This window comes from Penicillium mononematosum, assembly GCF_028829835.1.
Source record: "Penicillium mononematosum strain IBT 11891 chromosome Unknown utg000001l:1.0-4488741.0:1.0-4491989.0, whole genome shotgun sequence".
NCBI classification, from domain to species: domain Eukaryota; kingdom Fungi; phylum Ascomycota; class Eurotiomycetes; order Eurotiales; family Aspergillaceae; genus Penicillium; species Penicillium mononematosum.
The window spans coordinates 2,331,039-2,356,543 of record NW_026643271.1 but is presented as its reverse complement, the minus strand read 5'-3'; the positions used below and the strand labels follow the sequence as shown (position 1 = coordinate 2,356,543).

General features: G+C 48.8%; 13 protein-coding genes across 13 annotated transcripts; 7 read left to right on the top strand and 6 right to left on the bottom strand.

The window, feature by feature from the left end:
* Positions 1-241: 241 nt before the first annotated feature.
* On the top strand, positions 242-1,490 carry N7519_000865 (alpha/beta hydrolase; the record flags this gene model as incomplete). Its single annotated transcript, XM_057287643.1, has 3 exons — positions 242-504; positions 557-759; positions 841-1,490. The coding sequence occupies 3 exons, from the start codon at positions 242-244 to the stop codon at positions 1,488-1,490; spliced, it is 1,116 nt and encodes a 371-aa protein (XP_057153726.1).
* Positions 1,491-2,941: 1,451 nt separating this feature from the next.
* Positions 2,942-3,208, bottom strand: N7519_000864 (uncharacterized protein; the record flags this gene model as incomplete). The annotated part of the gene is made up of 1 exon (XM_057287642.1): positions 2,942-3,208. One exon carries the CDS (start codon positions 3,206-3,208, stop codon positions 2,942-2,944), a length of 267 nt encoding a protein of 88 aa, XP_057153725.1.
* Positions 3,209-4,207: 999 nt separating this feature from the next.
* N7519_000863 (uncharacterized protein) lies at positions 4,208-4,439 on the top strand (the record flags this gene model as incomplete). The annotated part of the gene is made up of 2 exons (XM_057287641.1): positions 4,208-4,256; positions 4,297-4,439. 2 exons carry the CDS (start codon positions 4,208-4,210, stop codon positions 4,437-4,439), a joined length of 192 nt encoding a protein of 63 aa, XP_057153724.1.
* A 997-nt stretch (positions 4,440-5,436) lies between these two features.
* On the bottom strand, positions 5,437-5,722 carry N7519_000862 (uncharacterized protein; the record flags this gene model as incomplete). The annotated part of the gene is made up of 2 exons (XM_057287640.1): positions 5,437-5,576; positions 5,650-5,722. 2 exons carry the CDS (start codon positions 5,720-5,722, stop codon positions 5,437-5,439), a joined length of 213 nt encoding a protein of 70 aa, XP_057153723.1.
* Positions 5,723-8,847: 3,125 nt separating this feature from the next.
* sha1 (putative calmodulin-binding protein Sha1) lies at positions 8,848-9,714 on the bottom strand (the record flags this gene model as incomplete). The annotated part of the gene is made up of 1 exon (XM_057287639.1): positions 8,848-9,714. The coding sequence occupies one exon, from the start codon at positions 9,712-9,714 to the stop codon at positions 8,848-8,850; it is 867 nt and encodes a 288-aa protein (XP_057153722.1).
* A 530-nt stretch (positions 9,715-10,244) lies between these two features.
* Positions 10,245-11,330, bottom strand: N7519_000860 (uncharacterized protein; the record flags this gene model as incomplete). The annotated part of the gene is made up of 1 exon (XM_057287638.1): positions 10,245-11,330. The coding sequence occupies one exon, from the start codon at positions 11,328-11,330 to the stop codon at positions 10,245-10,247; it is 1,086 nt and encodes a 361-aa protein (XP_057153721.1).
* A 464-nt stretch (positions 11,331-11,794) lies between these two features.
* On the top strand, positions 11,795-12,412 carry N7519_000859 (Zn(II)2Cys6 transcription factor domain-containing protein; the record flags this gene model as incomplete). Its single annotated transcript, XM_057287637.1, has 1 exon — positions 11,795-12,412. One exon carries the CDS (start codon positions 11,795-11,797, stop codon positions 12,410-12,412), a length of 618 nt encoding a protein of 205 aa, XP_057153720.1.
* Positions 12,413-12,464: 52 nt separating this feature from the next.
* Positions 12,465-12,794, top strand: N7519_000858 (uncharacterized protein; the record flags this gene model as incomplete). Its single annotated transcript, XM_057287636.1, has 1 exon — positions 12,465-12,794. One exon carries the CDS (start codon positions 12,465-12,467, stop codon positions 12,792-12,794), a length of 330 nt encoding a protein of 109 aa, XP_057153719.1.
* Positions 12,795-13,391: 597 nt separating this feature from the next.
* On the top strand, positions 13,392-14,406 carry N7519_000857 (uncharacterized protein; the record flags this gene model as incomplete). The annotated part of the gene is given in 3 exon segments (XM_057287635.1): positions 13,392-13,756; positions 13,928-14,195; positions 14,215-14,406. Coding segments are annotated over 3 exon segments (825 nt in total), but the record flags the coding sequence as incomplete, so codon positions are not given.
* A 959-nt stretch (positions 14,407-15,365) lies between these two features.
* On the top strand, positions 15,366-16,407 carry N7519_000856 (uncharacterized protein; the record flags this gene model as incomplete). Its single annotated transcript, XM_057287634.1, has 5 exons — positions 15,366-15,576; positions 15,616-15,900; positions 15,951-16,144; positions 16,173-16,255; positions 16,308-16,407. The coding sequence occupies 5 exons, from the start codon at positions 15,366-15,368 to the stop codon at positions 16,405-16,407; spliced, it is 873 nt and encodes a 290-aa protein (XP_057153717.1).
* Positions 16,408-16,568: 161 nt separating this feature from the next.
* Positions 16,569-17,538, bottom strand: nscB (metallo-beta-lactamase type thioesterase nscB; the record flags this gene model as incomplete). Its single annotated transcript, XM_057287633.1, has 2 exons — positions 16,569-17,264; positions 17,329-17,538. 2 exons carry the CDS (start codon positions 17,536-17,538, stop codon positions 16,569-16,571), a joined length of 906 nt encoding a protein of 301 aa, XP_057153716.1.
* Positions 17,539-19,139: 1,601 nt separating this feature from the next.
* N7519_000854 (uncharacterized protein) lies at positions 19,140-22,941 on the top strand (the record flags this gene model as incomplete). Its single annotated transcript, XM_057287632.1, has 11 exons — positions 19,140-19,188; positions 19,243-19,436; positions 19,492-19,973; positions 20,030-20,481; positions 20,534-21,177; positions 21,236-21,270; positions 21,783-21,892; positions 21,964-22,004; positions 22,069-22,498; positions 22,572-22,858; positions 22,924-22,941. The coding sequence occupies 11 exons, from the start codon at positions 19,140-19,142 to the stop codon at positions 22,939-22,941; spliced, it is 2,742 nt and encodes a 913-aa protein (XP_057153715.1).
* A 1,478-nt stretch (positions 22,942-24,419) lies between these two features.
* On the bottom strand, positions 24,420-25,286 carry N7519_000853 (uncharacterized protein; the record flags this gene model as incomplete). Its single annotated transcript, XM_057287631.1, has 2 exons — positions 24,420-24,997; positions 25,085-25,286. 2 exons carry the CDS (start codon positions 25,284-25,286, stop codon positions 24,420-24,422), a joined length of 780 nt encoding a protein of 259 aa, XP_057153714.1.
* Between the last annotated feature and the right edge of the window lie 219 nt (positions 25,287-25,505).

The window sequence follows — 25,505 nt, the reverse complement described above, 5'->3', positions numbered from 1 at the left end:
CCAGTTTCCTTTGGATTTCTATCGCACGATATAATATACTAAAATATTGACAAAAAGTGCCAGTTGATGCCCATCTAGTAACCTGGACAGAGAAATTGCGGTTAAATAATTATCAGCCTTAGGGCGCCACATTCAAGCTTACTAGTCTCCTTTGATAGATGCCTATTCCCTCCCTCAATTCGAGCTGAAAACCCCACCCTTTATATCTTCAACCCAACTTTCCATCCTAATTGTCGAAGCAATGGAATATTCCCCAACATCTCCTCGCTCGTTTGCCACCTCTTATGTCTCCAACCCCCGCTTCCATCGCTCCTTCACGATCGAGCCAACTCCGACTCATGGCCCTCTCAATGTGACTTACGCCGACTACGGCCGCGAGCCCGATGAGAACGGAACTACTCCGACACTACTTCTAATGCCGGGCATGTTTTCATCCCGGTACATCGGAATCTGTCTGCACACGATTGCCGAGAAATGGGGCGTGCGCGTTTTGGTTGTTGATCGGTAGGTGGACCTAGGCTTAGTATAACATGAAACAAGCTCATATCGTATATAGTCCCGGGATGGGGGGTTCCACCGACGTGCCGCTGTCGCAGCGAGTTTCCACCTGGATCGAGACCGTCCCACGGCTTTTGGCACATTTAGACATCCAGCATGTTTCGTTGGCGTCGCATAGTGCTGGCACTATTTATTTGTTTAATACCCTCTATTATTGCCGGGATATCCTGTATCCTGAGAAACCAATGGTCAGCCTGCTTGGTATGTCGCATTTCCACTCTTTTTATTCTATATTGGACGGACGTGTTCCAACGTCAAGCTTGAGATCTAACCACACGATAGCGCCGTGGGTCGACCCCGCCAAATCAGGCATTACATCTATGAAAATGGCCCAATATATCCCTACTCCAGCCTTCAAGCTGTGGAATCGTATCCCACGTCTCTTTCTCGCTAATGATGGCTCTGCAACAGCGACGAGTGGAGCAATGGTTGCTAAGCTCTCTGCCTCCTTCCCCTCAAAGAGTGGTGATGACCAGGCGAAGAATCGTCTCTACATTGCGCAAAACTACGGATTAGACCTGGACCAACAGAAGGAGATAGACTCTTTGATGATGCAGGGGATGTTCAAGGAGAACACAGTTGGCTCTAATAGCGAGGCGATGCAGTGTCTACGGAAGGAACCTGACACGTGGGGCAAATGTGAAGACTATGAGGTCTTTGTGCGCGAGTTGGCTGAGCTCGAAAGAGGGAGAGGTGGAGCGCCATTGAAAGTTCAGGTATTCTTTGCTGAGTCTGATAGCATGATTGGCAAGAAGGGTCAAGATTATGTTGAGACATGCTGGCATCAAATTGATGATGGGGACTTGGGTACAATTGAATTTGATTCGAGGGTGACATCTGGCACTGACCATGATAGCTTGGTCCCGTCTGTGGAAGTGTGGGAGAGCATTTTCAAGAAAATGCAAAGAGCAGAAGACGATAGCTCAATGTAGTTCTTGGAATAGCATTAGCATTTTTATATGATCCGATTACCATTTTCCCGCCTGGTTTCAAAGGCTTGTTTCCTAACAGATTGAGCACTTGTTCGCTATTTGCAAGGTATAAATACCCTTGCCTTTACAAATTGAGTGGACCTTGTTGGGACGGTCCTCATCCTCCTGGCAGACTAAGCGCTTGTTTGATTTATGCGGTCTCTATAAAAAGACCTTCTTTTGCTAGTTTGAATAGATGTTTATTCCTTCTCCATCTTCCCAGTGCATGGTATGCTATAAAGCTCCAAAAATCATTATTTCGTCGTCTTCTTCTTCTATTTCTTCTTCTGGACCCCCCTTCCTTGGTAGCTCTGTGTAGCCCAACAAACTTTACCTAAGAGCGGCCGAACGTCTATATATATACGGTACATAATATATGAAAGAGTGTGTCAGAGGTCAACATTCCAGGAACCAGCACGAAAAATGAGCTGCACGAAGCCATTGACAAGAAGAAGATGGCTCGATAGTCCAGAGCCAGCTGGATGGCATGGAATGGCTTTGCTGTTGGATACGAGGGTGACAACTACCGCATTTGTACTCCCAGAACTAAGATATCTGTCTTTTCTTGCACCACAGTCGTAGGATCGGATCCGAGCATCTCCATGGACTGGCCATTTTGCACTATCTTTACCTGCTTTGAGGCCGCAGCTAGGCCAATTTCTGTCGATATAATAACTGCCCTAAAGATGTGAGCTTCTTTAAGATTCCTTTGAGATTTCTCCAAGATTTCTTTCATTTCTTTGTCAAAGTACCACTGAAAATGCAATACTAATCCGTCTCTCCAGTCACCTGCAACATCGGCGAACAAATTATATACGATCTCGATCTCTTCGTCTCAATCTACACAGGGCGTGCAACTGTGTCATCTTGACTAAAACTAGAGCTACGAAACATAGGCCGTTAGTTGATGCCTTAGGGTAGATTCTGCGGAGAACCATTAGAAGCAAGACACTAATCTCATCCCACAGATAACATCTAAATTCGATCCAAAGGTTTCTCATGTTTTACACGGATATAAATGATCGATACCACAATGATAAGCAGGCCTAAAAGGCCAAAAGCCGCATTAAGAATGGCTGTCAACCCCTGGGAACGAACGACGCAATCATTTATTCTGAAATCTGTCTAAAGGCTTTACATTGAATCTTCTAAAACGGCCACCAAAATCATCGGAACAGCAAAGATCGCCGTCAGTCACGCAGACGCAGCGGCCTAAGGCCAGAATTGGTAGAATATCTGAAAGAACAAAAGAAGATACACCAAGATAAAGCCGTAGAGAGATCGTATCAAAAAGTGCAGAAAGAGTTGCAGACTCAGACCTGCTTCAGTGTTCGATCCTCTTCTCGCAAAGAGCGGGTGGTATGATCCGCTGATTACGACGACTCCAGAGAAAGGAAAAAGAGTAGAAGATTTTATTTCCATTTCCCAGCATCTTCCGTTCCCTGGGCGACTCGTTTTGCCCCGTTCTCAAGACCCGAGCCTACATTACCGAGCGCATTCCCAATCGGCTCGCCAGCGCTCCCCGTCGCGCTTGTGATGGTATCGCCGACACCTCGCCCGGCTGTACCTGCTACTCCACCCACTGTGCGGGTGACACCGCCGAGTGTGTTTCCAAGTGTGGAAGTGACGAATTTGGCAGCTCCGGTGGCGCCTTTGTCTTGGTTGGATTCGTTGGGCATGATGGGTTTGGATTTTGTGGTAGGTTTCAGTGGGTTTGAAGGAAATCGAGTTTCGGGACGTAATGGGATAAGATATAGTACTATTATAGGTGAATGTTGATGAAATAAAAGAAACAGGTGGCAGAAGTTATATTGGAGCGTGCGCCCTATGACATCATTGGGTGGCACAGTGGCACGTATCCAGGGCTACAATATAGATCGGTTGCTAACTTACAGGTTTGAAAAAGAAGAGAATGCTAGCAAAAGAAGAGCCTCGCATCCAACAAGCTTCATTTCTTGAAAAACAACTTCTATCTCTCCCTCTGCCTTGAATCCATAAGTATAAGCACGCGAATGGCAGATTAACCCTACTTCAGAAGATCACCAGTAACCCGATGCTTGAAGGAGTGACAGTAAGAAAAGCTTCTTTCACATGAGAGGTGTATAGAGGAAGTGCTCCGAACATCGGTTCCCTCGTCACCGCAATCACAGGCTTTCATACTTCTATTAGGGATTTGAGCTTGTGTTGGCTTCACCCAGTATATGGGCTACTAGTCAACAGCGCCACGAAGAGGCCCAAGCTCGTTGCTGTTGGGGGGGCATGCTGAAGTCTTTCGACAACAGACAGTGCTCGTTAGAAAAAAATCAACTGTCACCCGTTACAGGCGCGCAGGTATTTTGGCAGTCACCATTGTAGGTGCGCACATCCTCTGGGCAGTCACCTATTGCGGGTGCGCACATCCTTTTGACAAAATCAACTGTCACCCATTGTAGGCGCGCAGGTATTTTGAAGATCACCCATTGCAGGTGCTCACGTCTTCATGTCACAAGGGCACATACCCCTTTTTGTGCCTTCCCAAGTCCAGCGGATGGCATTGATTCTGTTGTTAATTAGCAGAAGGAGCCAGACCGCATGTCACTTGAAAAGCAACGCAGAAGATAATTATGGCCAAGTCGTCCATATGAGCTGGATGAGCCATATTCCACGGGCCGTACCTAGGCATGATTTCATCTTCAGGAATGGCCCACAGGATTTCGAGGGCTCATTCGATGTGTTCTCGCTTTTCAGGTACGTATCTAGGTACGTGAGATACCGATCATCGTAGTAGGCAATTGTCAGGAAAATCTCATGATTATCCTGCGAGACAAGGAGGAGTTCTATCGTGGCCGGTCGGAATATGGCTCCTGGCAGTGCCATCTCATCAAACTCACCGACGAGGGTGGCACTTTCGGTCTTTGTCGTCGTGCATGATCCGCACAATCGTCTCGCTTGTCTCTTGCCATAAAATATCCAGACGCTTATCTGGATCCCTTCTGCAGATTTAAAACTGTCAGTTTCCAAGCCAGATGGAGATTTGGTAGGGTGTGGAGACTGGGGTTTTGGAGTTTCAACTTCTCTGCGCTTGCGTCCCATTCCTGATCGTCTTCCGGCACGTTGGGTTTGGAAGGGATGGGATTTTTGGAGGCCTCAGAGAGGGTCGGAGGCCGTCAACATGTAAAACAATATAGCTTTTTGCTCGAGAGGTTTCTGGGAATGCGATGTAAAAGTAGGAATCTTGGATGAGGAAATGTGGCGAGGCTTCAAGCTGCCCTGGAAGGTCCTACATTACATGGCAGGTGCGTCCCTATAGACGTGCAAGAATAATTCCCATATACCTCCAAGTTGTGACGTGTTTTGTCTTTTCCAAATCTCTTTATTTTAAATGTCTTTTTTATAGATATTTCGCCCTTGGTGTTGGAACTTCCAGTCCAAGGTGTCTCACCAAAGGCTATAAGGGATTTATTACTTTGTTCTATGCAGATGGTGGAAGTGAAGACAGAACAGTAGTAGCTGTAAACCTTGGAAGATATAGATGACTCCGACCTGCCCATGACCTATCAAATTGTTTACAGTAGTGTTCCAAACGAGCCAGAAAGGCAACTTTCGGCCCGTCGCTATGTAAAGATAAAAAGGCACGACGAGCGACCCGTCGGTCTGGCCTTTCTTACTCCCCCGTAGCGGCAGTGCCAGCATCTTCATTACGATCGCCTAACTAACGATTAGCAAATCACGTAGCAACGAAAGGCACTTGAAAAGGTAACCCACCATCATGAAGAGACCACTGGCTGGATCACTCCTTTTTCAAGATCGCTCGCTCCGGAATCGTCGGTTGCGAGTGCACGTCCCGAGCATTCACTAACCTTCGCCTAGAACGGCACTTCCCTCACAGTGAATGGACGCGAGAGCAAATGTGTCTCGTTCTGCAAATTCAGAGGCCAGGTGCCAGGGTCTGAACAGGGGCAACTTCGTCAAGTATAGCGAACAGAATGGCTTTGATGATGCAGCGCGTAGCTGCTTCGTTCAGGGTCGAGAGAAGTAGGTACCTGTTGCTAATCTCAACCATTTGCCCTATCAGGTATTAGTTCTAGCTATGTAAGAGCATCGAACATATTGGAGAAAAATGGCTAGGAGAACGACTTACGAGAAGCGTTAGGGAGCTCCACCGTCTCAAAGCGGCACTGGGGGCCACGGCTGGTTTTGGAGGGATCCTTCATCTTGTGCTTTCAGTCCGAGCCCAGTATAATGTCGAACCTTGTTGCCTCCGCAGTTGCGAGCGTTTGGATGGGTCCAGCATTGTCAAGTGATTTTCGTGCCAGCCAGTGAAATGACATGACGGCGCCTCCTGTAAGATCATGCCTTAGTATCCTTCGAAAGGAATATATTGACTTGGAGGGTCACTGGCATAGCGCAACAAGCGAAAGGCCCACCAGGCCGGCAAGGGAAACGGTATGTCCCGTTGTTTCGTTGAATCGGACCATCATTCCATGATACAAGCACTCCCTCCATTGCTGTTGCTCCGTGCTTGTTGCCGTCACCAGTTTTCGAGGCAGACAGCTAACTCTTATGATTAGGCAAGTCTGCCAAGGAGAATGGTAGGCATGATATCCTGAGCAATTCTCTAGTGCGAGCGAGGAAAAATGGTCCGAGTGAGAGGCTTGGTAGCCTTTGGTTGCATATTCAGATGTTATGCACCTAGCAAACTCACTATGCGGCCCAATATTCATGAGGGACTGTGTGTTATGGGAATCAGGCATTGATGCAGCCTCGAGTACTTGCGATCCCCTCGGAGTGGGTAGATTCTCCTCGTCATGATAGTCAAATCTCTACACAAACCCGCTCGTTTACCGAGATGGAATGAAACAATACAATGAAGATTCTTCCCTAGATTGCCGCACGATTTTGGACGGCTCTACAACACCGTAGGAAACAACTTACCCAGGGTCCCGATCAGGTAGCGGGTTGAAGCCATTCAGAGCTGAGCCTGCAGATTTTCATATGGCGCCTCGAATCGACCTCGAAAAATCCCATGATCTACCGAGGCGAAATATTTTTGCCGACACCCAGATTGCGCTTCGAAGGAGACTCAGTACAGCCAGAAGAGTATTGCCCGGAAGCACTACCAGAAGGATCATGATATCCAATCTAGCCGGCTACTTGGAACTTTCGATGAGCAGCCTCATATTGATGTGCTGCAATGGATTGCAATTTATATGCCCCGTGGCCAGAAGCAAGCTGGCGCTGCACCATGTGATAGGACCTAGATAGGTTGGTAGCTCTCTCTCTCTTCTTCTCTGGTCCGCCACTCAATACATACATAGTTATCTCTATTGATTATCCATTTGTATCGTGTCTCCATGAAGTAAGCTTGTCTTTCCCTCTCCCTTTCTCTGTTTGACGACTTCGCTGACATATTGTCACAAAACAAAAAAAGAAAACTCTTCTTACTTTGATAAGCTATAATGACCCACGAGCCCCGTTCCTCGCCCAGGCATTGGCAGCATTACTGGTCAGCATTTCACCATTAGGATCGTTGAGTTTCAGAGTCCTGGTTTTCAGGGTTAAGCGATACCGTTCTGGTCTTACGTGCCACCCGTAACTGAAGTATTCTCGACGCCTATAGTAGTAATGGTGTGGGTTGCGGGTGGGTTACAAGCTAGGATAGCGTTCAAAGAACACGGTAGGCCACTGTCTAAACTCTGGTGGGAACTGAGATATGAATTCCGAGTCCTTCCTTGTCAACCTGGGGCTGTTTTTCTCGTAGTCATTGTACCATTTCCGAAGTTGATATATAGCTTCGTAGCTACCGGCCCATGTGTGGACCTCTTTTTTTGCAATAGATAGATATACTATAGGAGAATGAGCTTATTACAGTGTAAAGGGGCTATTCCAGGGGTCATGTGTCGACTTCCTCTGTGAGGTCCGCTGCCTCCGTCTGGAAATCCGCTACCTGGCGCTCAAGGTTGTCCACCCTGTTCCGAGTCTGCTGGAGTTCGATGCCCGATACCACAGACTCGCAAAGGAGCTCTTCATTGTGATCCGGCAGAACTCGGTTGTTGTCCTCCATTCTTTCGACCTGGTGTAACGACCCTCCTTTATCAGAGGTTGGCAACTGCTTCCTGTAGGTGCTTGATTTCCTTCTCAAGCTCCTTTTTCTCCCTCGCAAGATCAGCCGCATTAAAATCTAGCTCGTTGTACAGGAACTCCGTGCAGTTCGCTATACTTGTCCTGCAACCTCTTGCTGGCCCTGAGATAGCCGTCCCTCTGCTGCACACACTCGACGTATCGTTCTGTTTCCGCCTGCACCGTTGCACACTCCACCTGTTACGTCGGAGCTGCTGGCTTGCTTGGCACAGTAGGTGCCTTCCTGTAACGAGCCAAAGGCGTCGAGACGGGTGAGCGCTGCAACTCAAGCCGGAGGGACCACTCCGGGGTGTTTTGGTTCCTCGGGATTTCGGACATTCGATTCGTCCTAAAATAGCACTGCTCAGCCTCCGGAGTGAGCTCGACGAAAGCCTAATCATTAATGCGTTAGTCATGGACCAAGAGACCCGATGTAAAACGGACGTCACCTAGAACGTGTGGCGTCGCCTGGATGACTGGGAGCGTTGCAATAGAGTTATCTTCCAGGTTTCCACGGCTTCGAGTTGGGATGATGCGCGAGGTGCCTCGCCAATGAGGTGCCGTTAGTTCCCGGATTAAGCTTACGATCCAGGCCTTCTATTGCTCTAGTGCTTGTAGGTGGTCCTCAAATTGGTCAGGGCAGGGTCCATCTTCGCTAGAGATTCTATCGTGATTGCGTCTCGCCGTCAATCTGTTTGTGTTTCCTTCTCGGCCTGTAGCTCAGCAGCAATATTGCATGACTGTCTGTGTTGATCCGCTGCTATTGTCAGGCCCGACTCAACCGTCTTGGCGCACATCACTGACGACGGAATGATCGTAGGTGGTTTGGTTAGGGCCGGTTACGGAGCTGGGATGTTTGAGCTAGATCCCGGAATAGCAAAGTTGCCGTAAACCTCGTAGCGAGTATCTCGGGTTTGAATTAGAAGAAACTCAAGCTAGACTAGCAGAAACCCGAGCAATTTTGTTGCCATATAGACGTTCTCGTCTGACAGCTTTGTCCCGTTCGGAGGAGGTGACCATCTGGTGAGCTGGAAGAAACACGACAAAAGTAGTTCGATTATCATAAACAAAACCGGGGACAAAAAGCCCTGCCTGTCAAAACGCGGTAGGGGTATCATTTCATAAATAAGAAAAGGACATAAGAAAGAAGTGAAAATGAGAGGAATGTGAAAGAAATGTGAGAAAGAAAGAGAAACAGAAAGGAAAAAGAAAGGCCCTTTTAGAGGCGCCGAATGCCTCGGCGGCCAGAACTCTGGTGGCCCTGGCGAACAGAACGTCGCTGAGAAGCAGGTTTGCGGCGGGTCGTCTGTTCAGTGCTCTCTGCCAGCTTCGCCTTCTGTTTCTGCTCTCGCAGCTTGCAGGCTTTGACACCACGCCACCATCGAGTAATCACGTCACATGCCAACTCCACCCTGGCGGTGGCGATACCACACGCGTGCTTATTTCGTCGTTCTGTAAATGACCGCCATGCCCGTTGAATAACGATGGCGGAGAAGGCACGCTTTAAGGCAGAGGCCAAAGGATTCCCAGCAGGTGGTGAAGGTTCTATCTTTTTGGGCGCTCTGATGACATTTCCTCGAGTTTCACCTAGAGCCACTCGCTTCAGTGGCTCTATTTGGGCTTCTTTTGACTTGGTTGTCATGCGTGCTCTGAGACTAGCGTTTTGCACGACTGGACGGGCCATTTTCGACACCGGTGAATGATCTTCTGATTTGCTTTTTTTGTTGGTGATGACGGAAAATCCAGGAGGAACGTTTTCCTTGCCGCCACCTGTTCCAGGGACATCGACCGTTGTCGCCCTTGCCTGGACAACCTCAAAATTTTGCTGAAGCGGAGCTTTGCGAGTAGATCCAGCCAACGGCTTTTGTACCTGGTGTCTAGCACGTTGCGACTTGAAGCTGTTGATCTCAGCATCACCTGAGATATGTGGAACAGTGTCTTTAATTTGCCGCTTGGGTGAACTGTAAAGACGCATGAAGCTGATGGGAGTAAAGTCATCAGACGGAATGTATATTGTATCACATGGTCTTGAAAACACCTGCCTTGACGAGCGGGGTGACGGACCTTCGTCGAGAAGACCTGACATGATGTCGAGGCTTCCTAATAAGACGTGAGATTTCATACCGAGATGAAAGCTGGCTCAATTATTTTGAAAGCGAGGGAATGTGTCGGGATTGTTGAGAAGCGGTGAGGTCAATCAAGGGATGGAATCCAACGCGGGGAGACGCGGGGTGAGGCTTGATGTTATCAACAAGCTCGGGCAACGGGACTATGACGTATCAAATCAATAGAGGTCGAGAATCGCGTGTCTGGAACACTCGATTGCTACGAGACCCATGTTGACCTGTGGACGGGTTGTCCAGGGCAACACGTGGGGGTCAACACGTGACAGTATCAAAGTATCGGATGAAATAGGAATAGGAGGACCAGATCGGATCTAGATAGAATGTTCTCTCCAGTGCAAACAAGCAGTCCCACCCTTCATGCGAGAGTACATTCTCAAGTCTTCTTCCCGTTCAGTGCTTGCTGTACGTTCTTACAGATGCAGATCGGTCAAAGTCGGATATGACTCTAGTTCAATATATGTACTTGTCACTCCACCGAGGCGGATTTGGATCATGGTGTTACCAAAGCTGTCATCAGATCAGCCTTGGTTTTATGGACTTCCTTCAACAGGTGCGTCACTAGCCGGTCACGCGTGATGCCCGGGAGCCCGGCTGATGGGAACCTAGCTTCAGCTCCAAAGCCCTGCATCACTTTCGGGTATGAGTTAGTTGTTTCCCGCATGCGCGCTGAAAGGGTCTCAATCAGTCGCTGCATATGTTGTAACTCGCGTAGTGTCACTTGTGCCTGAATACTCAAGCCCATCACCTGGTCATCAACCGAGTGGTCTCCGATCGTGACAGGCTGATGAACCACCTTCTCCAACGATGCAGGGCCCTGGTTGGGCGCGCTATTTACGCTGTGCCCAGAGGAACTGCTGTGGCCATATATGAAGCACGCGTGGATCATCGCGCGGTACCACGCGATTAATCGGGAACAAATAATTGCTAGGATCAGCTGGTTCTGTGGGCGGAGTGCGCAGGCGCACTGCAGCATGCGGCAGACTGACATGCCTGCCTCTTTATTTGCTTTAAGGACAGAGCCAGACATGCGTGGCGGCCCAGGTCCATTGCTATCATAGCTGCCGCCGTTTCGGCGGGAGACACAACTGGTCTGGGGGATGTGGAGCGAGCGAAGGGATTGTGTCGCAGTTATTATGCAAGGAGTGCGATGTTGTGCGAGGCAAGAAACTGCCACAGTCGATGGTGGTGGTGAAGTGAGGATTGAATCCGGAACAGCGAATAGTGGTGTGGAGGGATCGGGAAGCGTGGAGCAATCCAGTGTCGGTTCATCATGATCGTCAAATCTATTGGAGTCCACACGATGTATAGAACCAGTGCGAAGGTCAGGAAGAGCTCCAAAAGACATACATTGAGTTCCTGCAAATGTATCAAAATACGTATCGGGGTCAAGATCGACATTCAGATCGAGATCTAGGTCGTCTATTGATGCATCTGCGAACAGACCACCACCGGACTCCACAGATGAATGAAGGAGATCATCATGGGCAGTACATTGGGCGAATATGGATTGAAAGTCGTTGTTCGCAAGAGACATCGAGTCCTCGAGGCTTGGATTGTCAGGGATTGAGGCTTCCATTGTCGCACGGTGATACTTTTTCCCATTTTCCCCTGACGCCTCAACCTTGGCTTTGATGCTCGGCCCGGGTGGGGCCTAACCCGATTTGGGCTAGTGCTTATTCTATCTTACTCTCGCGTCGAAGGATTTCGGGGAACACGAGGTTACATCGCGGCGTCAGTTTCTCTCGGTCTTTAACCTTGGAAAACATCCCACGTTTCTGAAAACGAAGTCATATCCGGGAGATTTGCCTGGATAATGCTCGAAGTGGCCGATTGCTCCACAGCTTCTCTTGCATACTTCTTATCTCTTGGCAAGGAGGGGCGCAAGCGGGTTGCAGGCGGAACCAAGACCAACGCATCTAGGTGAGGGAAGTTGAATACAAAAGCTATGTAAAGATTACACAAAAAAAAGCTAACTATGGAATTATTTATATCAGCCTCTATCTATGTGCAACCTTTTCATGACAAGCAGGGGCAAACGCCATGAATCGCAATCGCACCCAGAGTTCGCGATCGTCCAAAACCACTCTTCCGGGTACTGGCTCTTCGTTACAGACCCCCAAACTCAAAGATTCCTGCGACAAATGCTCCGCCTCAAAAGTACGTTGTACTAAAGAGAAACCCTTCTGTACCCGCTGCGATAAGCTTGGATACACATGCTTTTACAGCCCAGCAAGACGGGCTGGTCGCCCCTACCGGTCAAGAAAACAGCTCCCAGAGGATAGAGACAGTGAAGAGTCGAATCGGCCCTCTGCAAGAGATATAACCACGACCCAGTTCGTAGACGAGAGCGCGACCCTGTACTCCCGCTTCAATGGTGTCTCCATACCCGTCGGTGTGACATCCAATATCTCAAACTCAGATTCCACTCCGTGCAATAACAAAACGGCACAACCAGACCCCAATATTGCAAAAGACCACGACAGCTTGGATCCGGATTGCATGCTAGTTGCTCTAGACATATTCTCCGAACTAGAAGTGCCAGCAGAGCAATTGAGACGAGCATCCCCCCGTAGACGCAAGCCTTCTCAAGACAACCGCACAAACCATTACAGCAGCCTTCCATCGCCTCACTACAATTTTGACCTGCCCTTGCTCTGAGCGAGCGGAGGTGGGGATGCTCGTTTCGGCAACTTGCATGTCTATCATCGACATGCATGCCATCACAATTTCAAACTTTGCGAAAGACCAGCCTCCCACTGGGCTGCCCAGCCAACAGACGCCATGCAAGAGTCCCAGTGTCGGGTCTCATAGATCCCCTGAACATGAGGCTATGGTTATGCGGGCTTTTACGGAGCTTTCGGAGCTGGCCAGGCTCATTGTACAGCTTACTGAGCGCTATGCCGAAAGCAACGGGGTTCTAAACAGGAAGGATCTAGGACATGGATCGGAGCTGCCAACGGATATCCTCCCAGGAATGGCTACTTTCCTGCGAGAGAGGTTGCAGCAAATCACGAATGATGCTACTCATTGGCTTGGATAGATGTGGATCTCCGTTCCTCAATGTGGGCTCTTTAGCATCCACTTCTAGGGTATTCCAATCTGTAGGTCCTGTTGCACCCTTCTCTTCATGACATTTTCTTATTCTATAACATAAGGTGAGTAGGAGTAATCAAGCCTATCGTATTCGAAGAGGACACATTCAGTGAGGCCCTCTCTGAAATTAGTATATGTCAACGCTAGCGGAATACTACTATGTGGACATATGATGTGGAAACATTAACGAGTTTTCGTTTCCCGACCACACCATATCTCAATTATCCCACACTGCCGTTCACACCATATTGGATTGTATATATGTCAAATCCTGGAGAGGTGCATATATGTAGTGTAATGTGAGGTTGATAGTTGATATTGAAGAGTAGTTGCACAAGCTTTGAAAGTTGGAAGAGTACCGTATGTAGACATATGTACTAACTTTGGAAGGCACCCGTTGATATATACCTACCTAGGTAGTGACTTAGTGACATAACAATGAGCGCGTTACCTACACCACCGCCTGTTCTTCTAATCCATTCTTTTCATTTCCCCCTCAACCACCTCACTTACCTCCCTTCAAAATGACTAAATCACACAAGCTCAACCTCATGCCTTTCTCAGCTCCCTCTTCCAAAGACTTGAAGACCTTGAACCTGATTTCCCTTCCCCTGAAGACCTTCAGGGACTTGGAATCCAAACATTTGAAGTGCCCTTCGACCCGGACGAAGAAACTCTCAAATTTAACCCGTGCTTCTTTCGACCACACCCAGATAAACTCCTTGAAAAATATCCTATCCGTCCTGATGTGGAAGAGGATTATCCTGAGACTGTTATGAAGATACCACCTGCCCGCACCATACAGGAATACATCGCAGATTCCCCGACGAAATATCCCCCACACACCGCTCCAATACTTGAGAATCTCACGGAGGAGGACCGTGATGAGTATGAGATGGACAACTTTGAGTACGACCAAGCCCGGGAAATAGAGAGGGTTATCGATTGTCACCTGCAGGTGCCAAGGCAAGGACCATCCGATTACTTCACGCTTGAACAACTTAGGAACCAAGAATATTGGGGGCAAGTGGACTACAAATCATTGTATTTACACTGATATTTGGAACTAACAACTTATAGGCCGGACTACAAAGCAGGTGATCCTTGGCCTTCGGAGGGCTATTCAGCACCAAGGACATGGGGAGTGGTCAGTCCTTACCGATACACCGATCGCCCGCTCAAGCCTCACTCGCTTATGTCAAGTCTTGCTCACATTCGTCCTACTGATACATGTCGAGGAATCACTACACATGAGCTGAGAGCTATCGTGTGCACGATGCTCCTTCGAGCACGTCATAAACCATTCCATAGATGCCGCATTCATCTCCAGTCGTGTTATCGTGTGATGGTATCTAAACCCTATATAGGTTTTGGTCTTCTCTTACATGGGTGCTCAACAGGGGAGAATCATTCAGGCTTTGTATGATGGAAAGAAGATGACCTTGCAGTGCTCGCAACTATGGAACTTCGGAGACGAAAAAGCTCCACTGGAATTGTTCGTTCGGTATCGTTTGTCTGAGCCAGTCGGTGGTACCTACACATTGTCTATCCGAAGGTGATGTTTTGTTGCTCTGTTGGATCGTAGCTAGCAACCTGACTACCTACATCAGGATGTTCCAAAATGAAATTGATTCATACCTCTATATGTTATTAAGGAGCTCGTCGGCGATATTCGTGGTGTTTTTTTTCTCGGCTATTGATCCCCTATATAAGAACATGATATATACTACTAGAGAGCGAGGTTCTCACATATAATAAGAGGGTCCTCTATTTCTCTCTATTAGGATTGCCCACCACTACCTAGGTAGCTAAGGAATCTCTTTGGTAATAAGGTTATAAAGTTTATAGCTACAGAGGATCTTTTCAACTTGATTAATCCACATATCGAGGTCGGTTCTCTCTTTAAGCGGTGGGTTATTTTGGGGAAGATCAACGACCGGGTTTGCAGCAGCAACGTCTTGCCTTATATGATAGTTTCGGTTAGATTCAGGTCCGGGTTCGTGGACTACGTAGTACAGCTGCAGCAGTAGGTTGGATGATAAACCAGCCATTTTTGCTCATAGTAAATGGTGCCAAAGTAAAGTCAAAGTGAGAGATATAGCGCTCCGTCATGGGGAGATGCTATTCTTGAAGTGGATGATAGGATATAGCACTGTTAGTGCTATCCTAAGTGAGAATAAAGTGAGTGACAGCGGTCTTAAAGGAGTTCTTGTTATGTGTGGATGCCTGGGCCCTAAAGCATCGACCCTCGTTTGTCAGTAACTAGTTACCTAGGTAGTTGTTAGGAGCTTGCTCTCTCCCCAATACAACTCTCTCCTCTCTGCCTCTTTGGTTCCTACACTGTAGAGCCCAACAGTTTGAAGGCAGGATCTAGCACTTTGCAATGCTATTCTTGAGAAGGCCTGAGCTAGCAAAAAAACTAGCAAAGAAACTAGCAAACTAGCAAGCAAAAGGCTCAGTCTGCTTATCACTAATGCATCCATATAAAAAGGATTCGATCCAACAATTCATAATCATCATGTCGGCGTCCTCCAAGTCCCTCGAGGTCTCCAATCCTCTGAATCCTCCTAAACCCAACGTGCCCAAGACAGCTAGCGAGTGGGAAAGAGTCGCACGCAAGTTGAGAAGCCAAAATCCCATTCTACACACCCTATCCAAGGTCAACCCGGCTTCGAAGTTGACCCCTTTGGACTTCGCTGCCATGAGAGCTCTGTGGCCAGAAATAGAAGGCTAGAAAGCTTTCAAGCCTGACTTTGATACTCAAGCAGCACTGAAGGCCGAAGAAGCTTATCACGACTTTCCCGAGCTCCAAGCCTATCTCAGGCAGGCTCAAAACCACGGCACAGATGCCGTAGATCGGGACATAGGTGCTTTTCTCCTCGTGAGAGAGTCCCAGAAACAGATTCCGTCAGAGTCCGCAGAATGGCTCGAAAGGCTCGAATCTGATTCTGTTGAAATGCAAACATCGCGCCCGGAAACACGCAAAAAGCGCAACACTTCTCCACCTGACCAGTACAGCACGGCCTCGGGATCTGGCGCCGAAATGGTGGATAGTTCTTCGAGGTGTCGGTCGCTTACAATTCTGAAATTACGCCCGGGCCAGCCAAAGACGAGCAACTTGTGAACGACGCTCTCCTGCTGTTCCTAGGGGCTGTCTTGGTTTACCAACCTGAGTTAAAATGCCAATGGACAGCACACGGCTCGCCATTTTCTACTGCAGTTTTTGGCAGTAACAAGATGATTGCGCATACAGATGGCTATTTGGAAGCAAATGGCGAAGTCTTCGCTATAGTTGAGGTCAAGCCAAATATCCGGGACCCGCCAGGAACTTCTCTGGCAAGAGACAGATGAGATGATCGCATGGATCATGCACGACGAAAAGCATGGCCGAAAGTGCGAGCCTCGTCGGTGAGTGATAAGACGGCGCTATTAGAAGCTATATACTAACCGGCCTTAACAGACGTCTCATTGTCTCACAGGATAATCACGAGATTTTCCTGACGGTTGCCACCTACGACCGTAGGTATCTCGCTTACCTGAAAGGCGGCAGTTGTTTTTAAAAGGGAGGCGGTATTCATGACACTATACACCTGGGCATCGAGTATGGCTCAGCTCAGTCACTTGGGGAGTTGATCCATACCTACTAATAGCCATAACATGTCGGAATTTCGGTCATAGCATTAGTCTAATCTAATCCAATTGGTCAATTGACAAGGTTAGTCTACAGCAGAAACCACTTCTTCTCTTGCCCTGCGGCAGCCAATCCAACCTTGCCCTCATCGGCTAGTTTCGACAGAACCTGCGCTATAAACGGTCCAGCCATCGCCTCCATCTCGAGCCCGTAGAGGCATATGATAATCTCCCGCGTCGTCAAGGATGTCCTTGTCTTGTTTTTACCCCCAATAAAAGCCGATAAGACTTTCTTTTCTCGTAGTTCCCAGTGTCTGCTCCAGACTACGAGTTTGGCTGGTAGGTCGTCAATCACGGCACCATGCCCAGGGTATCCAACTGTTATCTCTTCATTGCGCGCACTTTGGGTCATGACTTGCAAACTTTTCATGTATCGTCCTAGGTCTTCCACAACAACACTGCTTCCATGTCCAAGCACATTATCACCTGTGAACATGGCGCCGCTTTCCTCCAAGACAAAGCACATGTGGTCTTGACTATGTCCGGGCGTGAACAACGCTCGTAGCGTAGTTCCTTCAGCAGTAAAAGTCTGCCCATTGCGAATCGAATGTTGGTTCTGGTCCGGATGGGCCTTGTAGACCGCCGTGGCCAGCTGTGGATACTGCGCTAGTAGCGCCGGGAGACCACCGGTATGATCGGTATGCCAGTGGGTCAGCAGTACCTGGGAGATGCTCAACTGGTGTTGGTCAAGATAGTTGACCAGAGTGGTGAGCCAGATTGGACACCCCTGTTGACATGATTGTCTTGTTTAGTCTCTAAGGTACTAAATTGGGATGGCCAGAATCACTCACTTGTCCTGTATCTATCAAAATCCGTTTCTGGCCACTTCCAACTAGGTATGTATTGGTTCCTTGTAGTTGCATGTCTCCTGGGTTTCCGCCGAGTATGCGCACCACCTCTGTGCTGAGTTCTGCGACAGCTGGGAGATATGGCAGTCCAGCGTTTCGTGCCGATAGATATTCCTGCCAGCCTGGCTGCATCCACACTTTCGGAGGGGACATTTTTTTTTTGGTGATTGACTCGAGATACCCCGGCAGGCTTTGCGACTCGAGTAAGCAGTGTTGGAATTGAAAGGTGGGGGCCCTTGGGGGCTTTGGTGAGCATAGTTATGCAGGCACATGCATGGCTGCCTGATATACCAGGCCATCATATTCATCTGAGACGTTACAAATATAGGGAAAATTCCCGTGTCCTATTTCTGCGTCCCATTTGGGATTTATCTCTTTTCCTTCTAATACATTAGACAGTTTCAATATTCATAGAGAAGGGAGGCAGACAGGGGAAGAGAGAAGTCGTGGCGGAAGAAAAACACGTAAAAAAAATAACGATCACGACCGAGAACCAGCAGACCTTCGAAAGGTCAAGAGAGCAAAAATGATAGGATGCCCTCGGGCGTTAGCTAATTCCAGGTAGACTAACGCCGAAGGGCACGGAAGGTAGGGACTTAATATCACCTTTAAGGGAATAAGACATCCAGAAAACAGTAGTCACGGAATTTTGAATCTGCTGAAGAGAACATATAATTCTTAACCCTGGTTGTTATGCTGATACCCCCTTCCCCTACTCACCCCCTAATCTGGGCGGTCTGATCATCTTTTAGGATGTTGAGATGAGGTGTATGGCACGTACGGAGTACATAACTTTTCAACAGAGCAGCTAGCGAAAGATAAAGTCTTCAACCCCTTACTTGCTGGAAATTTGCACCTGGTAATCTCTCATAGGAGTCAAGTCTGTCACCTCCAGGCAACTCGGGGCATGACTAACAAGGCAGCTGATATCCTGCGAAACATCATCCCGGCCAAGTCGGAAGAATTCCAAATTTGATCGACGATAGGGTCCTTGATAACAAGAATAAAATGACATGCAGATGTACATCATGCATGGAGTACAGCGGGATTTAAGGTCTAAGCATGATAGCTCCACGTTGTATTTCAGATGGATTATAGATGGCTGTCTGTTTGCCTGTCACGAAGGAAGTAGTCAATCATTCTTAGGAAAAGAAAAGAATAAAACAGAAGCATGATCGTCATTCTAGAAGCATGGTGATCTTCCCCCAAATGGATATATGTGGATGCCATCGATGCCAGGCTGACCTCGGGATTATACTAGATGACTCAGCATTATGCGCATCCATACCTAGGTAAACCGGTGAGGGCTCATGCAGCTTATGGCCAGCTCAACAAGATGTACAGATGTACAGATGTACATTGTAAACCTTGTCGATCCCCATTGATCAGATTGGCTGGAGCCTAAACATGTACATATATATATGTACGTAGTTTTATGTATCATCTAATCTCCTTTAAATTAAATATAGAACCCTTACTCCGTAGCTTGTAAAATCATCGCCAGGAACAGGTAAGTGGGTCAAGTCTAAATTAGCCTCTCGTGACTGGGAGACCTCCTTTCCCCGGACGTGCCTCAACGTGGCCCCAGGCATTTGCAACATTTAACATTTACATTCTTTATCGGTACCTTTCTCTCTGCCAGGCACCTGTCCTTCTGCGACATGGATCTGTAAGCGCCTGTCTTATCACCTGTTTTGCGTCACCACTTCGCCCACCTTCTCCGCTCTCCTGTCACCGTGGCGTGATCCCGCAACATGGAATCAATCGTGTATGAGAACTCGCCTTTGGCCGACTATTTGGAAGGTTTGCTATGTCCGAGATATCCGAGGAATTCAAATCCACTGACATCCGTGCCAGGGGAGGGTGGAAACGAAGAGAGTTGGCCCGTTGAGGAGAACCGAAGCGACGATGATCATACCCGCTCCTCCAACTTTGCCCCTCGAGGGGCTTCCAAGTTTCAGAATCGCGTTCGAAACAAGCTACCGAAGCCTCTCAATCTACGAGGCACACCGCAGGGGGAACTAATCGGGAAACTATATGACACTTGCTCGGTACGACCCCTCGTCTACGATAGCATGGGATCATACTAACGCTCCTTCTCGTTAGTCCGCCCTGAATGCCAGATTAGCACGAAGCGACAATGAACGATTTTTGGAACAATTTGGCTACGTTATTGTCGCATCGCAACTGTTGAATGAACACAGCGCTCCTTCCTACACATCCGCTGCAGATGTCCTATCTGCAAAACAACCCTCAGCTCTCCCGTCCCTATCTACAACCTTTGGAATTCAAGGCGCCATTGTAACAGCCGCTACATCCTTTTCTATCGCTTGGTTATTACATTGGAGCCGTTCAAGGACGGGGTCAGGACTCAGTCTCAAGAAAGTTGGAGTGCTCCTGATACTCGTGCCCGCTGTCGGTGTATTGTTCTATGCTTTCGCGAAACGGCAATGGTTGAAATATCTCCGGCACCAGGCTGTTGAGGCAGCTGGCGCTTTCATTGGAAACGCCCAGGGATTTGACTCTGCTGCGTCAGCTTCCGTGGTCTTCATTCAGGAGGTTGAACTTGTCTCAAGAGGTTATCGGATGTAAGAACACGGCGTTTTCAGTTCAGAATAATAATGAGACTAACGAACTATCGCAGAAGCACTCCTCTTCCACCTATCAGTCGGCTGGAGGATCAAGTACAAACGCGACGATGCTTGAGATTGCGCCGAGCGGTCTCTGAATGCTTTTACTCCATGCTCGAGCGGTATATTCAATCCCAGAACACATTACGCCCACTTACCGATGAAGGCGACCTGGCGAAATATTACGATATTTATGACATTGGACTGGAAGAACTCGAAGCGGTAGAGGCGTCCCTGTCGCAGCGAGCCAACGAAGACCAGTACTCATTGCGTGCTCTGAGGGATCTCTTTGGAAAGCTGTACAGTGTGAGAAAAAGCGTGCTGTGCTGCTTGCTAGCTCTCAGCGCCGATGGCGGTGGCTCCGATATTGCTCGGTGGAGTTCTGCTGTCGAGGAAATGCGCGAGCTCGCTGCGGTGACCGGCAATAGCATGCTGAAAATGACAACAATTTTAAATGAAGAGGACCGTGAGTGCTAATCCCTATTTCATGGCACAAGGACTTTCCCTAACATTCGCAGGTGATACCATTCCTCCATCCCCATTACCTTCCGCCTCACCAAGCAAGGACCACCTGCGTGCTCAGTTTAGACGGCTCAGCTCTTTGTCACAAGGGGTGCGTGCCTTGCATGCTAAAATGCACATTGCCAGCGAGGAGTCACACGCCAATCTAGAACGCGCAGACCCTGATGAGTTCGAAGCCACCCTCCTTGCACAATATGACTCGGTCGGCAGTGATCTTAGAGCTCTTCTCCAAGAGTGGGAAGCTGGTAAAGCCGCATTGGCAAACCAACACGATCGCCTTAGTGTCGGGGATCGATCGCGACCACCAAGCACTTTCTTGTTACCCATGTCCCCCACCCCCAGCCTGGGAGGATCTACGGCAGTCGAGGGCAGTCCAACTGATGCGCTGAAAGCCTTAACTGGCGAGGGCCGGCCGGATCTGACCCAGACCTATGATGACGAGGAAATTTTCGAAGCTGTTGTACTCCCGGCCTCGAGAAACAAGAGGATGTCTTTGACAAGAGACGAGCGTCTTGCACGTGTACGGGAAGACCGTGCAAGACAGGCGATTGCCAGGGAAAAGGCAGATGCCAGCACTAACATGCTCAAGGAACTGGAAATGGTCATCAAGCAGCGACCAGGAAACAACTCTGCGAAACGAGTTACCAGCATCTAAGACCAGTCTGGGCTCTCTGTCTCGTGCTTGACGCATCCCACAGAATCCCTCCATTTTCGTCCGCGCCATCCGGCACAGGTTCGACTTCCACCAGCGCTAGCAGCTATAAGTCACAAATTGATACCCACGACATGTACATATAGACGGGGCTCGGCGACAGCGGCGTTTTATTCGAGGTTTATTGCTTCTTGCTTTTTGGTTCTTGCTACTTTGCTCATTACTTATTTCTTTTGTGCTATTATTATCTGTTCGTCTCTCTTAAGTGGTCTTCGATGATGACTCTTTCGGCATTCATCTCCGTTGAGTGTGAGGACAAATGTTGATTTCTTTTCCCAATTTGTACATTACAGCTGGCTCTACTGCAAATGAATTATCCTTCTAAGGCCCATACTCGTAATTGTTGATAATTTGTCGGCAAACCCCTAGTTACGAGGCTATGTGAAGGAGGCCTTGTTGCCTTAGCGCCTGAGGTATCTAACTTAAACCCGAAAGGGACATATCGCCAAACGCGACCGCGTCTTCCCCACCCCAAACGCGATCCTTATATTAGACCTGCTGCCTCTTTCACCTTCGCTCAAATACATACCCAGTTCACTATCCTCGTCTCCCTACCACCTTTTCACTTCGGAAACACACGCTCTCCCCTCCTATCTCCTTACAACCCAATTTAAACATACACCTACACACACAACCATCAAGAGTAAGTCGGCCAACCCCCAAATCGAAAAGATTGTTGTGTGCGAAGAACCGGTAAATTAACCCACTCTCTAGTGCTCGAAGCACGATTGGAACAGGCAAGCCTTCTGAAGCGCGTATGTGACCTATGCCACTCAGCTAATTCAACAATGGACAATTTACTAACACTATTGTGTGTAGGTCGTCGACGCCATCAAGGATCTTGTCCAGGACTGCAACTTCGATTGCAATGACTCCGGAATCGCCCTCCAGGCCATGGACAACTCGCACGTTGCCCTAGTTTCCATGCTGCTCCGCGCGGAGGGTTTCTCTCCCTACCGCTGCGACCGTAATATCGCCCTCGGCATCAACCTGCTCTCCCTAACCAAGGTGCTCCGCGCCGCCCAGAATGAAGACATCCTGACCCTCAAGGCGGAGGACTCACCCGATGCCGTCAACCTGATGTTCGAGAGTGCAGAGACAGACCGTCTGAGCGAGTATGACATCAAGCTCATGGATATTGACCAGGAGCACCTGGCGATCCCTGAGACTGAGTACGCCGCCACCGTGGAGATGCCTTCTTCTGAGTTCCAGCGCATCTGCAGAGATCTCAACGCGCTGTCCGAGTCAGGTAAGTGACTTTTCCACCGAGGCGATTGCCCGACAAAGAGACCCAAGTCCCGTCGTACTAATCTCTTTCGTAGTCGTTATTGAGGCCAGCAAGGAGGGTGTCAAGTTCTCCTGCCAGGGTGATATCGGTAACGGATCCGTCACCATCCGCCAGCACACCAACGTCGACAAGCCCGACCAGAACGTCGTTATCAACCTCTCCGAACCTGTCGCCCTGACCTTCTCCCTCAAGTACCTCGTCAACTTCTGCAAGGCTTCTAACCTGTCCTCATCTGTCGTGCTGCACCTCTCTCAGGAAGTGCCGCTGCTTGTTGAGTACGGTCTGGGAAGTGGACACTTGCGGTTCTACCTCGCTCCTAAGGTAAGTTCTTGATTATTCCAAGGTCGACATTATGGGAAACCGAGCTAACGTGGGTTTCAACACAGATCGGTGACGAAGAGTAAACGAACAAGCGATGGTTCGAGGGGATATGGGCGATGCTAAAAATGAAGCTCGATGATAATGGAGAGAACTTGGAGGAAAAATGTTCTTTCACTACGTCCCTGGCAACAGGGGTTTTTAACAAGATGTTCACGATAATTTACACATTCAGCGGTCGAGGTTTCGGCCTCGCAAATTTTTCCAAACATGCATCCTTCACCTAGAATTGAAATATTCCTTTCAATTCCTAACGCAGCTACGAGTAAAAGAGTATTCTTAGGGTAGTTCACTGGCCGTTCGGCTAGCAAAAGATATATTTCATGAGCATTTTATGAGTATTTTATTGCGTCCACCACTTCGAATAAAGCCCCCACAAACCCAACACCTAACCCCAGCGACCGAAACCCAGCGACCGAAACCCAGCGAGCCCGCAGGCAAAAGACCCTAAGGAACCTCGCAAGGATGGTCCACAACCCCACTAATCAGCAAGGTCGCCAAAAAAAACTCTTTCCAGAGCCCCCAACATAAAAAGAAAATACCAGGGGGGGAAGCAAGAACTGACCTGAGGAAAAAAAGTGAAGCGCCATCCCCACCAGAATGATCGGAATCGAATGATACCATCCGCCCCTCCGAAGAGAAGACAGAGCAAGGTATGCTGCGTATTGCACTAAAGTGTCATCACACACAATCTTCGCACCGACTCTCCCAGGGGCATTGGGGCAAGCCCCTCCGCCCGATGTTTCTGATGCCAAGTGCAAGTGTGGACAAGAAGTGATCTAGGATCACACCAGGCCCTCACGGGCAGTACCGGCGCCGACGCGCGAAATCGAACGACGACGCGGGTTGTGTTTTGAAGATTCCTCCGAATTTCTCATTTGCAAGGGGTTTCGCGGCTCTGGGCGGGACCCAGAACTGCGAGGACGGGCTGTGAGGCTCGCCGTGTGTAGCAAAGAAACGCAGCATTGGTGGGGATGGCGCTTGAGGAAGGGAAATTTGGCGTCGAGGTGGGTTTGCGGGTTTTATATTGCTGTCACGTGGGATGAGTCATCTTGGCGCTTGGCCCGTTTGGGAATGTATAGGGCAGCCAGTTGTCAGTTGGGTTGGCTGTGCTACTATGGCTTGGATTTGCTGTTTGTTTTTGCATCTACTTAGATTCAAGGCTTGCTTTTGTGTTGCCTATGCTTGTTCGAGGCAATTCGTGCCTAAGTCTAGTACACTCACAGTTTAGGGCCTCCCAGAGCGTTCTGCTCAGCGACGGTTTGAACGCTGATAGGATGTAATTATTGCCGCAGAGGAGCTCACGGGCCTTGACACATGTTTTGGAGAGGGTCACCCAGATTAGAAGAAGCATCCTGGGCTCAATAATGGCTATCATATAGCTGAGACAGCCAATCCTAGGAGGAAGATTGACTCTGTTGTGTGACACTTAAGAGCGATTCCAATGGCGATCATATATCTTGCTTGGATATGCAAATGCTTATGATTGAAGAGAACCCCGGCCCTACGCAATCTCCTCAAAAGCTCGAACGATATACGTCTTTCCTTGAACTTGTACCTTCTCCCCGGGTACTCTCCAAGATCCCACACCCTCCCCATCAAACCCGGCCACCATCGAAGGCAAAGCACCTGCATCTTCGCCAACCAAATACTTCTCCTTCCACCCCGATTCCCACTCTTCCCTTCTGGCACTAACATCAGCGCCGAACTTCTTAACAACCAGATCACCAGATGGAGTCTTCTGTCGCGTATGAATCTGCATCTGGCGCAGCGCCAAATACGTTCCCCAGATGCGACCGATAAAAGTCTTCGTAACCGTTACCGAGCCTTCTTCATTGCTGACATCTCCATCATCCGACTCCAGCACCCACGAAAGACCCTTTTTCGGCCCCTCGGGACCTTCTCTGAATGGCAACTCCCGCCATACCTCCTCATACTCCTTGTCAGGTGCACCGGGGAGATCATGACGAGGCATAGACCCCATCTCAAGTGCATCCCCGTTTGGCAGGGGAACGAAAGTGCCACAATCAATGGTCTCAAAGGCATTGTGAGAGTCAAGTTCATGGGAGAATGTCACTTTCACTATAGAGTCGGTTAATGGGTCGTTCGTGTTAGCCTCGTTGAATGCAATGCATCCTATATACATATGTAGCGCTGGAGGTAACTTACGAGGCTCCTGACTCTCGACAATCCTTTGTCCAGCAATCGCCCAGTCGATTTTGCCAGTTGTCGTTTCTATCCGCAGATCAACGTACCAGTCCTTCACGGACATCACAATTGTGTCGGTTGTTTCCTCAGCGGGCGTTGTGAGCCATCGGAATGAGATTCGCTTGGAAAAGCGACAGGTGGATTGGTCGGGTTTGGTGGCCATATTATTGGATCTTGGAGGACGGAGGTGTTTGGGTTGCTATGAGAGGGTGTGTATATGTAACAGAATAGTTGGTAGTCTGTGCTGGTGCCTTAGAAAATAGGATTGATGCGTGCTGAACTAGATATGTGACAAGAGCTGAATTGGGAATGTTGAAGAGAAGGATGGGAGAGTTACTTATCGTCCCCTCACACCCCGCACCGGCTTGAGTTCCCTTATTCT